This window comes from Erpetoichthys calabaricus, chromosome 6 (genome assembly GCF_900747795.2).
Source record: "Erpetoichthys calabaricus chromosome 6, fErpCal1.3, whole genome shotgun sequence".
Taxonomy (NCBI): Eukaryota; Metazoa; Chordata; class Cladistia; order Polypteriformes; family Polypteridae; genus Erpetoichthys; species Erpetoichthys calabaricus.
In genome coordinates, this window is record NC_041399.2 from 134,857,485 (window position 1) to 134,870,593 (window position 13,109).

The following is a 13,109-nucleotide window of genomic DNA, read 5'->3' on the forward strand; positions in this document are numbered from 1 at the left end:
GGTGGAATAGTAGGCTGCTTCCTTCTTGTCTTGATCGGCACATTTATAAGACAAAAGACGCTGACGGAGAGATGCGAAGGGATTAAGGTGGGCACGGTTTACAGGTTTTTTTGTAGGCTTTGGTAATTCTAGTGTTAAAAAAATACCCTTTTGGAGCCAGGATATATTATATGGGTGTCTGCCCCAAACCTTTATAATGTCTTTCCGTTGTTCTTGTGATACAGTTAACTTCCCCCCAATCTATTTGTGCATCTGCTCTCAGTGAGCTTTCAGTTCTCCAAGACTTAATTCTGGCCAATCTCCAATCATTTCTGGTCCATCTTAGACTATAAAGACACCAGGAAAGAGTTTCCTGCAGCCACTGCTGAGTCTCTAAGGAAGCTGAATTGAGATGGCAATCTAATCTAACTTAAAACTACAAGCACAAAAGCAAGAACTAGACAAAGTTTCCACATCAAGTCAAAAAGTACCTCTTGGTTCATCTTTCAGAACAGCCGAACAATCTAAAACCATGATGTCTATCCTCAAGAGATCCTTACAAATAGACCAGCTTCTCAGGAGATCCATGGCATGTTTTGCCTAAAAACAAAATCTTGCATGTCCACATTTTCTGCATTCAGATTAATGGATGGCTAATCACAGTTTATTTCAACACAGACTGCTGAACACCATAAACATTTCATTTATTTGGGAATTTGTAAATGCAGCTAGTGAGCTATCTTAGCCCAGTTATGACTCCAGAGAGCTATAAATTATTCCACAGGCTTTGGGTGTACAGCAGGAAACATCCATCGACAGGGAACCAGAACACACTCACTCAAACACAATAGCATACAGGGCCAGCTTACAATACACTGTGTATCTCCAGGATATTCTTGAAATGTTGAAGAAAAACAGTAATAGCCACAGAAAAATACACACTGACATGAAAAGAACATGCAAACTCCACACAGACAATACTTGGGGAAGAATTTAAATCCAGCCTTCTGGATTTTTGAGGCAGCAGTATTAAACACTGCATTACCATGCTGACCACATTTACAAATAACACAGAAAAACAAACACCAAGGAAATACTGTATAACACAGTCTTCCACCATCATAAATTTGTAGAGTCTTGTACTTATCTGTCTGTACCTCTTCCAAACCTCAATGCCACCTCGGCACCTGCCTCAGTAGGTACTGAGAAACATACACAAGAAACAGACATGTAAATGTTCATTGTTCTAACAGGCTGGATGGATGCCGAAGCAGGAGTTACTTTGTAAGACACAAGAAGAGAAGCTGAATACTGTACTTGTAAATAACTTAACAACATAATAACTTGTAAATTCAGAAACAAAACCTTCACATGTTATAAAGTAGTGGTCAACTGTGGGAGGCAGGAACCTGACAATGGACAAAGGCATTAAGACAGTTACTGCATCATCTCAGCTTGAAAAAAGTCACAACAAATGTCATTATCTTACTATGAGATTATCTTACTATTTTCTTTGAGTTCCTTTATTATTATTACAATTGCATGTTTGACTGATGCTTATACCGAAAGTGACGCACAAAGTATGTTGAAATTGGGAACTAAACAGGTACCTTTGTGGAATGAAGTCCAATGCATTACTCACTAATGGCTGAACAGTTAAACTCACCTCTAAGCATTGGTTCTGGAACCACCCTTACTAAAGAGAGGATGACAGGGGTGTCTCTATGTCACTTCCCTATTAATATTCTCTTTACTTTGTTGTGACTTCTAGCAAGCGCAAACGTTGGCACCAGAGTGACATAGCAAAGAAGCCGCTATGCTTTTAAAATGAGGGATGGATAGAATCCGGCCAACACCTAAGCCCTACAGTATTTCCACCCTGCCACCCGAATATTAACAAAACCTAGGAAAATGCCCATACAGTACATTTGTAATTTTTTTTAAATCAGCAGATGAATAGATACATCCTTGTTCCAAATTCCTAAAGTTTTCTAATCAATTCCATTTCCAGTGTTGCTTATCTACATTATTAGTTTATTTCAACTAAACATGTGTGCTATGTAAGGAGAAAAAAACTGCACTAACAGTTTAGTAATTTAAGCTGTAGGATTCAGTAAAAAACAGGCAGTCTAAAAAATGTCAAGTAGGTAATAAAAGTGATGGAGGGGAACAATTTTGAAAGCAAAAGTCTTTGTAAACTCTATTTTTTCACTTTTGTGTACCAGTATCTCTCTATTATAAAAGGAAATCCTGGGACGTGACTTTCTCAGAGATAATTTCAACTCCCGCGAGAGATAATTTCAGATCCTGCGAGACAAGACTTTTTGCCAAGAGATATTGAGAGTCCTGCCCTCCTCTCAAACATTTACAACTACACCCACGGTCCGATCATTTCTCATTCTTGTGAATTCTATTGTCAGACACAGTTCCTGCGCTCTCAGCTCCAACCGGGATAGGAAATAAAAGCCAAAGAGTAGAAGACAAAGTAGAACGTTGTAAAGAGGTTCAAAAACGTTGGCACGATACACATGCAGAGCAGGTTAGAGATTATGAAAGTACTAAAATTTGAAAGTCTCAAAAAACTTATAGTAAAGATCACACTAGCACTAACAAATGGAAATTTGTTAACAGAAGAGCGAAAAGAGATTGAATATAGGGACACAGGTGATATGACAGGAGTATGTAGATATTGTTTGGCTTTAAAGTTTAAGTTGGACAATTGTGGATTGTCTAATTCGTGTTGCCATCAGGGAAAAGTAGTGTTTCTTCCCAATGTAGAGGCCTATCCACGAGAATTAAAAGATATGTTGTTTGGTAAAAGTGAAATCCACATACGCGAGCTGAAGAGATGCGAAGTGGCTGGCGTGTAGCGCAGGCCGGGTTTTGGCGAGCGAAGCAAGCAGAGGGTGAATATACTATGGACTTTAGGGAGCGCCCCAGAGCTCCAACCACCAGACACAACTCAGACAAATACACTTTCAAGGGTAAAATAAAAAAACATTTATTTTATGATTGTACCTTAACCCAGTTAAAGGTAGTCCAACACAATATAATAATTAAATAAATAAGCACTTCTGTCTCCTTCATCCACCTCCTTCCAATTCTGAGCTTGAGGTAGTTGAGATACCCTCATTTATGCTGTATCCAGGAGTACTTCCAGTGCTATGACATTGCCTAAAGGAAGCACTTCAGGGTCAAACTGAAGTTTCCCATAATAGGGATATTCAGTCTCCACAGTGCACACCTGCAGCACTCAGAGACCTCAACAGGGTTGCCCTTCTGCACTACAAGTCCCAGCCAACCCTGCGGGTGTCCAAACTGGGCCCCTATCAGAGGAGCACTGCCACATCTCACACTGGGGTACAAACTGCTCATAAAATTCCTCCCGACTGGAAGAGAAGTTTGTGATCCCACCAGCCCGATTGTGCCAACATTATTGTTGCCCTTTCATTTCAGCCTCCAGACCAAGTATGAATTTATAATCAGTCCCAACTGGGATGCCAGTTCATCTTCTTCCACACTTATAATACATTAAAGATGATTGTTTAGGGTTGAGAAATAAAAATATATGGAACTACAATGCTGCTAAAGTAATAAGACATCTCTTATACAACAAATAAAACATGAAAAGCTACAATATACATTAAGTACAGTATGTATACACAATGAAAGATAAATCTATATTTTACAAAGAAAACCATTAAACTCCAAAAACAAAGCACAAAAGAATTCATAAACAAAAATATGTTGTTATATTAGGTGATCATTTCATAGGAAGAAAAACATGGGTGTCCTTAATAAATTATATGTACATGTCTGGACAAATAAAAATTAAACTTGAATTCTTTGGAATACATCTAATAAACAGTAAATTTCTATTATCATAATCTCACTATATTATTGTGACCAGTGCAACTGACTTTCATTTATTAAAGGGCAACTACAGAAAACAATTAGAAAAAAGTCTACAGGGAGTATTTATGTCATGTTATAATTAACAGAAGTAAAGAAAGCTTATACAAACAAATTTAAGAAATGGTGAGTAAACAGTTCGTTCTACACCTGTGGTGTCAGGCAGTATATTCTTCAGAAAAGATTTACTAGTCTAAATTAAATATAATTTTACAGGTTGAATTGCTACCAAAAAAAAGTTAACATATAATTTTTGACACAGCCTTACCAGTTCTAAGAGGACTGGTTAGTGGGCTATTCTAGAGTTACATGACCTTTCCATAATGAATCTACTGAACAACATTCTCGTGACGCTTTTTCAGGTGTCGGTGCAGAAGCTGCTTGTCAGGTGAGGAGTACCTGCATAAATTACAGGCAAATACCTCCCCAGTGTGATGTCTGCGAACATGCAGATCAAGGCTTTTTTTCTGAATGCTGAAATAACAAAAAAAGGTTTCAGAAATTGCATAGCTAAACTAAAGTATAAACATTTATTAAAAATACTGTAAGACTTGAAACAAAATAAATATTTTTACTTTCTTATTTCTATACAACTTTTGCACAATATTAAGTTTGCAGGGGCAGAAGTATCAGTATGAATTATTTTGGAGAACTAAGTGACTATGCATGATAAAACAGAAGCTAACAGATTTCCCACCTGTATGACAATTTATTTTATACTTTCAGTGACTTTGCCACATACCTTTTTGACTCTTCAAAGTTCCATGCCATTTTACCATAAACATTCTGTGTGGTGGTAAACAGACAGGACATAGTCTTTAAAAAAACAATATTTTTAAACCCACAACTTAGGGTAATGGAGGTCCAGAGCATAGGTTTAAGGCACTGTTTTCCTAATTAGAATTAGTAAATTTCTAAACTACCAATTCACAAATAAACTGTTTTAACCAGTCTTAACACAAAAGAGGTTACTATTACTGTTTCACATTTAAATAAGCAATTATTTTACTTACAAGTTTGATTTGCCAGTTGACATTATTTGATTTGCAATTTGACATATTTTTGACTAGAGTGTAAAAGCTTTTTTTTATTTTTATTTTAATATAAACAGTATAATTATAACTTTCACATAAAGAGGAGATGCTGTGCAAGATTCTAAATATCCATCCAAGTGTATAATTTTTTTCTGAAATGATAGTGGGTAAGGTACAGCACATAGCAAGCAAATGTCAGCATTCTTTAGCAAATGTCACCAGCGATTTTATACCAAAGGAAATACATTTTTGATATACTTTTTTTCAGCAGAAGAAATAATGAACTGCCAGATCTACACAGTATTGTGGCAAATAGCTTGGGACCTAAAGTGACTTTAGCTGCAGATGTAATCCCCATTTTACTTATGGTGCCAAGCAGAGTTGTTTTGCAGTGTAGCAGTCTATTAGTCAGTGAAAGCGCTGTGAAGAAGCTGTCTGTTGTTACGGTTCTGCCTTTGTCCAGAAACGACTCCATAAGCTTTATGAACATAGACTCGGAAAGTCTTTGTCCTGGACTGTAACTCAAAACACAGCACTCAACAAAATGTTGTCCGAGTTGAGCTGTGGCAGTGGGGGGATGGGATAGCAGGCTGCTTGCTGCTTGTGCTGATTGACACATTTGCAAAACAAAAGATGTGGATGAGGAGAGGTGCAAAGGAATTTAAGGTGGCCCGGGATTGCGAGTTTTTTCATAGGCTTCAGAGATTCTAGTGTTAAATGTGAGTTATGAAAGAGGCTTAGGGGGCCTCTCAGTTACATGCTTTGTCCAAGTGAGCCGCAATCAGATAGGTTTGAAAAATACTGGCCTAGACTATGAAAATGTTGTGTCAACATAACCCCAAATCATTTTCAGAGGCTTTCTTCTGTAAGAGGTTATCTCCTGTCTTGTACTAATAATTAATGTTCATTTTGCCTACATGTAGCACTTTGCACTTTTCTGTATTAAACTGCATTTCTTAAATGTTTGCCCAGTTGTGAAGAGTGTCCAGGTTTTTTAAAATGATTTTGCTGCCTCCTCAATTACCTGCTTGTGCAAAACAAAAGATGTGGATTAGGAGGGGTGTGAAGGAATTTAAGGTGGCCCGGGATTGTGAGTTTTTTTCTTAGGGTTCAGGGATTCTAGTGTTAATGGAGTGATGAAGAAGTGCAAGTAAAATTAAGGTGGCCCAGCATTTCAACTATTTTTGCAGGCTTCAGGGATTCTAGTATAAAGTATAACACACATATAGATTGCTGGAATCTAAAAGCATGTAGTATATAGCCTGCATTATTACTAAGAAAGTGTATGATGATGGATCCTTTTTTACATATTCAACACACACAAAAATAAGGATATATTTTGTCAGAGAGCTCTAAATCATGTGAATTTACCAGCTGTAAGGGCACTGCTGACACTGGTAAGGCTTCTCATTACTATGTGTCCTGGAATGTCTTCGCAGAGAGCTGGCATCAATGGATGCATACAAGCACTGACTGCATTTAAAGGGTTTTTCTCCTAAAAAAAAAAAAAAAAAATTTTTAGTTGTCATTTATTCCATTTTGAGGGGAAACAAGTTCTTCTTATTTCAGGAAAAAAATTATTTTTTTTCCAATTTTTACATTTTGGTCAGGAAACTCAGAAAACTAAATATTTAAAACAGATTACCCATACCTTGAAAAGATAATCCATTCATGAACATATTTTCATAAGGTGATTCTTCATAATCCTTAACAGTATAAGTGAGTTACAAAGTGGATGGAGGAATGTTGGCATTTAAAAAAACTTTACTTTCATTGAAAAACTAGATTATGATAGCACAAATGTGATAGAGCTGAAATAAAAAACACACTAAATAACAGCTATGTTGTGTTAACTTTTTATGATGTGTAGACAGAATTTGTAAATAGTCAGAAATACTGTGATGAGATTAGATGACATTAATTGACATGCTTACCCACACAAAATGTTTAATTCAGTTCATTTTTTTCAAATTAAAAATGCTATCATTTATGTGCTAAACAATAATTACAAATGCAGTACTAAAAGAAATTCAACATAAACACAAAACACCATGCAATATATATATATATATATATATATATATATATATATATATATAATTACATAAAATATGGCTTTTTAGTCAAAATTCCAACATTCCAAGGTTATTTGCATTCTCTTTATTAATTAATAAGAGCAACAAAATATGTAAATGGTATATGGTTGGGCCCATAGGAATGTCACTACTAGCTAATTCAATTGTTCTTATTGTGTCTTTCCTGTTTGCTGCCTAGCTCACTCACATTACTGTATTATTATTTTTAAGTGTTCTTTTCACTGCCCTTGTAGTTCCTAAAACAACAGTCTGATGGCCACACCATTAACTGTTAAAATTCAGTTACAGTATGACAACTTGCACAGTCCTACTGTGAGGAATCTTATCATTGTTTCTTTAAAGATGTTAATTTTTTTTTTCTCCACTATACTACAGTTGGACCACATGTAATTTCTTCCTTGGTTACAGTGTTAGTGTTTGTGTTTGCAGGGAATGACTGCTATGAGACTACATTCACGTTTTTGTATAAGCAGTGACATGAGTTAACACATGAACATTTTCCAGGTATTTTTCCTTGTTGATGCACTTGGGTTTATGTACCGTACTTCTCAACATTCATCTACCTCTCATTTGGTGTTTAAATAAAGGTATAATGTGAAAAAAAAATTATCACGCATTGTCTTTCATATGCAGATACTTTGTTGAGATATGTGACCTATGTTGTGGTTTTCTGGTACTAAGATGGCTGCCACTTGTGATGTTGATCATGGTAATTGTAATACACACAATGATATCAAGAGCAAGCAACAATATATCTTTGAAATAAAATGAAAAGTTTTGTAAAATAAAGTCTTAGTCTGTGTGGAGGTTGCATATTTTATTTTTGTATGCATAGGATTTACTCCAGTTATTCTGGTTACCCTCCCACATCCTAAAGAGATGTATGGTTGGTTAAGTGACAACACTACATTTGTTGTGTGTGTGAGTGTGTGTGCAGCAGGAGGAGCAAATGGGCAGCAACTGTTTCAATATGAAAGAACAACTTTCTGCTTTAAATGTACATGTAGGCATGTGCACTTCATATCCACCAAAGTATGGTATGCGAGAGCACCTACTGTAAGCCTAATTTTATATGAAGTTCCTCAAACATGAATAAATTAATATAAAATAAAATAATCTTTAAAAAGAAAAATAAAATATCAGCTTTTTATTCACTATGAATGGCAAACACACTTATTTATGAATATTAAGCAAAATTCTTCTTCGAAGTGCATCCCAGAAACACTTTTTTGTTTTCCTTGAAACAGCATTACCAGCCTAATTAACAGTTTGAATCAGGTGTCTAAAGTTGGTATATCAGTCAGTCAGTGATGGGGCTGTGAAATGGTATCCTTGGTAAATTTGAAGCAAATTTTAATTGGATTAAGAGTTGGCAGAAGTTCAGGGCCCCCAGCAGATGATTTCTTCGACTACTGATACAGTATTTATTTATTTTTTTGGTATCATCGTAACCAGAACTGCACAGAATACTCTAGATGCAGTCTCATTATTGCAAACAGTCACATTGTGTCTTAATTAATATTCAACAGTTTTTACATTAAAATCCAGCATTTTATTTGCCTTTTTGCTTCCACACATTGCCTAGATCAGCATTTTTCTAAGTGTGGCCCATGGCCCACCAGAAAAAACAGAGATTTTTTTATTAAATAAATATCTGATCTGGTCTCTTCATGCTAAGCATTGTTTACAGTTTGTTTAGGATGTTCATATTACTGTCGTGTGCCTTACAGGTTCTGGGTTTCAGGTGGACCGAGTAGCTTCTTGCCCAGGAACCCCTGACCACATGTGATTTTTCATGCTGTGGCAAGATGATAGTGTGCTTGTGCCAAATAGTGAGTTGTTTACATTGTATAGTGAGAAAACCATGTGGTGTTCAGTTGTGCCATGCTTACCACAGCTTTGCTTTTACAGTATCAGTGTCACCGGAAGTGGAGTGAGGAATAGTTGTCTCTTTGCATCTCATGTTTGACAGGATTTAGAGTTTACACATGTCAGTACTTACTGTAAGTCTATTAATTAAAGTTTGGTTTATTAAATTTTACTTATTTAACCATCACTATTAATTTAAATAAACTATTTTCTGGGATAGTATGTATTATTGAACACTGGATTAAAATTGGTACTTTGATGCACAAATCTACTGAAAGTTGTGAAGAGAATGGTGAAAAAAATATTCAAAATAGTGGGGTCAAGATAAACACATGCAAAACAGTGAGGATACAATAAACAGTCAAGACAAAAATGAGCTAAATATAAATGATTATTATCCTGTTTGCAAAAATGATGAAAATGAAAAGATGTTTAACGAGGATGTTGCAATGAACAGTAATCAACAAGATAATAAAACTACAGTTGGAAAGAAAAACAAAAAAAGTAAAGAATAAATATAACAGTGATTTTTTAAAATTGGGATTTTTCTGGATTGGTGATAAAGAAGATCCCAGCCTACACTGTGCTTTTTGTTTTACGAAACTCTTTACAATGAAGTAATGAAATTCTCCAAATGAAACAGTCATTTTGAAGCTAAACACAAGAAGTGTATTGGAAAACCTCTACAATTTTTTCAGAATAAATGCAAAGATCATAACCACAATAAGAATTTAATGCATTTCATTGCTGCTGGTGTAGAAAATGCTAATGCTGAGGAGGCTTCATACAGAGTATTGCTATTCGTAGCTAGGTGCTTGAAAGATTACACTGTAGCAGAAAATGTCATAAAACCTTCTGAAAAAGTAACAGCAAAGATTATGCTTGGGGGAAAAAAACCAAAGAATGCTATATCGAAAGTACCCTTTTCTAATGATACAAGTTAAACATCGAATCACTGAAAATGCAAAATGTCAGCTGTTACTGTATTATATTAGAATATGCACTTTTTGCTTCAACTTGATGAGTCTACTGATTTGGTTGGCGAAGCTCGTCTCCTTGCAAATATCAAATGCCTTAGAATGGTTATGAATGAAGCAGTAAACATTATAAACCACAAGAAAAGTTGCCCTTTGAATGCTGAAATTTTTAAGATATTGTGTGGTGAAATTGGTAGCCAACATATGCAACTTTTATTGCATACTGAAGTTCTCTGACTTTCATGTGCAAAAGTACTTATCCATTTCTTTGAACTGCGAGATGAGATCAAAGTCTCCCTTCATGACAGTAAATGTCCAGTGTTTCACCTTTATGATCGCATGCATAATATCTACTGGCTTGCTCAACTGGCACACATAACCAATATTTTCAGCATCCTGAAACAATGTCACAATCTTTAATGTTCAAGATTAAGTAGGAGCAATATGTATGAAAGTGGAACTATGGCAGAAACGTCTTTGATAGTTTTACTATGCTGAATAATTTCCTGATGATGACTGGCGAAAAAATTCTTGCAATGATCATCAAAGACTTCTAAGAGCACTTACAAAGACTTTGCATCCAGTTCAAACTGAACTTTGCATGTTACCTCAGTGAGTTCTGTAAGCCCTGGGGCCTCATGCATAAACAGTGCGTACACACAAAAATGTTGCGTAAGAAAACTTCCACGTTCAAATCACGATGTATAAAACCTAAACTTGGCGTAAAGCCATGCACATTTCCACGGTAGCTCATACCCTGTCGTACGCAAGTTCTCCGCTCGGTTTTGCAGACTGGTTTTGCTACTGTTCCTGTGTGGTTACCCATTCTTTTTTTGATCCATATCCCTGACACGGCTTTATAAATACACTGAAATTAACTGCATATTGTTTATTAGTTTAATGCATCTGATTGTAATTAACCTGTAACAATATAATGATCCACAGAATGGTCAAACTATTCCAAAATACCATAACTGCTTTAGCGTTGTTACTCTCACTGCACCTTCTTCTTCTTCTTCTTCTTCCAGCTGCTCCCGTTAGGTGTTGCCACATCGGATCATCTTTTTCCATATTACTCTCACTGCACCACTCGGAGTATTTATATCACTGTATCTGAGTGTGAATCACAGCTGTACAGCAGCTGATCAGAAAGAGAATTATCGGTATACAGCATCAAGCACACGCTTGTTGTTTTCTGCTCTCATACGGCAAATTCTTCAGAGCCTTTCCTGTACTGACCTCGCAGTTCAGAAACAGTTTCATCCCAAGAACTCTAAACGCACTCAATCAGTCCATCAAGTGCTCCTTGTAGAACTGTTTGTACTTAGAAGTACAATGACCTCACTGTAAACTTGCATATCAGTTATAATATTGCACAACCTGAGCCACTTTATAAAGCGCATATTTACATATGATGACGATATCATTTCCATAAAATTAAATAGTATAGAAATAAGGATTATTTGTTGGATATTACTAGGACCAAATTTATTTTCCTTTTTTGGACTGATTACATTTGCAACTTTCGATTCCTCAGATATTTTTACCATCTGAAGACACTTGTGACAAATGCAAAACTGAGTTTATCCGAGACCACACTGTTATGTTTTTGTTTCAATTTTCTATATATTTTTGCGATGACTATGCTCTTATTTTAACTACAGTGGGGATATTTCTCCAGATGGATCAACTCTATATTCAGGTTTGATATATGACTAGTTCTGTAAACATATTGTCAATGACTTGTTTTTACCATGTAACTATACTGCAGTATGCTTGTCAGTCTGAGATGTAAGTTATGTTTATTTAATATGTTAGAATATTGTCCAGAACAAGCTATCACAATTTTAATTCATGACACTTTTCTAAAGTTCATATGAAACTGACAAAAACATGAGACAACCTAATAAACCAAAAGCCAAAACTACAAATCACTTCACAAATGAAATTTCTATAAAGATTCTGTTTTAAAATGTAATTGCTTAGTTGTATGCCAGACAAGCATCACATGAGGACTAAAAAGTGTCACATCAGAACATATTCAACCTTTGAAATTAATACCACTATGCTACATCTTCAATGGAGATCAATCCCTCTTACATCTCCTCCATCACAGTAGTTTAGTCAAAAAAGTGGAAAAAATTATAAAAGTTATATTTCTGAATATGAAAAGGGGAATTCATTTTAAAGATAATGAGACTATAAGCTAAAATTGAGACAAAGCAGTTGTATCAGCTTTCTAGAATGTTATATCTCATGTATGTTTAATACCTTAAAAACAGCAGTAAGTTCATTAAGAAGATTATTTTTATTTCTCAACTGTGACATGGTTTCAAATAAAAAACACTTTTTATCAAAATCAAATGCTAAAAACTAAACAAAGCACTTTAGGAGGATGTATAAAAATATGTGTTCTTCATTTTATTTCACGATGGTTTTCTGAAACTCAATGATCCTGTATGCCTTTTCATAAATATTCTGGGTTTACAATGATAACTGACATTGGTAAAAGACATCACTGCCTCCCTTGTAGTATAATTGCCCATGCAATTCACAGACCATTGGAAAGTGATGTCAATGACTTACCAAAGGGTGGCATTACAGAATCATATGCAGGGGCAAAAGAAGAGTAGGAAATATAAGGAATGAAAGCACATGGAACATAACAGGTGTCACACACGTGCACTTGGGAGTCAACCAAAGGGACCAGAAAACGCCAATTCCACGCCAGGCCAGGGGGTGGCGGGGTGCACTAAACCTCTCTCTTTTCTCTCCACAGACTAAACACAAGAAATCCTTCCTGTCCCAACCCCGAGGACATTACTTCCTGTGAACCACCTATAAAAACCCCTCATCCTCCATTACTGAAACAGTTCTGTTTTGGACTCTAACCTGTACACACTGTACACAAATTTAAGCCTTTTGCAGCCAGGGAAACTACATGGGTGGCTGCCCCAAACCTTTGTTGTGTGTCCAGCTATTTCTTTCACACAGATCATAAGATATCCTAGTCTGTGAACGTGTAATTGTTTGAAATGAGTCTGCCACAGATAAAGTATATACAAGCTGTTAGTATTTGATACTATAGATTATCCCAGACAAAAAATATTCATTTAAGCCTCCCCAATCAGATAATTTCAGACTTGCTATCTGCTATGAAAAATCTATATCAACATGTAAGCAAGTTAAACCTTATAAAAATGTAAAACAGAATGAAAATGTGTTAAAATAAAAATGTTGAA

At 35.6% G+C, this 13,109-nt stretch overlaps 1 protein-coding gene across 3 annotated transcripts in view; it reads right to left on the bottom strand.

The window, feature by feature from the left end:
- Positions 1-2,955: 2,955 nt before the first annotated feature.
- si:dkey-154p10.3 (oocyte zinc finger protein XlCOF6) overlaps positions 2,956-13,109 on the bottom strand; it is a 139,503-nt gene continuing 129,349 nt past the window's right edge. For 2 of the 3 annotated variants that reach the window (XM_051929030.1, XM_051929031.1), the window contains exons 7-8: positions 6,297-6,420; positions 2,956-4,365 (exon numbers count right to left, since the gene is read on the bottom strand). In XM_051929030.1, the coding sequence (XP_051784990.1) occupies positions 4,221-4,365; positions 6,297-6,420 (269 nt within the window). In that variant the 3' untranslated portion in view covers positions 2,956-4,220. The remainder of the gene's footprint in view (positions 4,366-6,296; positions 6,421-13,109) is intronic. The other variant, XR_007935290.1, reaches the window with a different exon arrangement.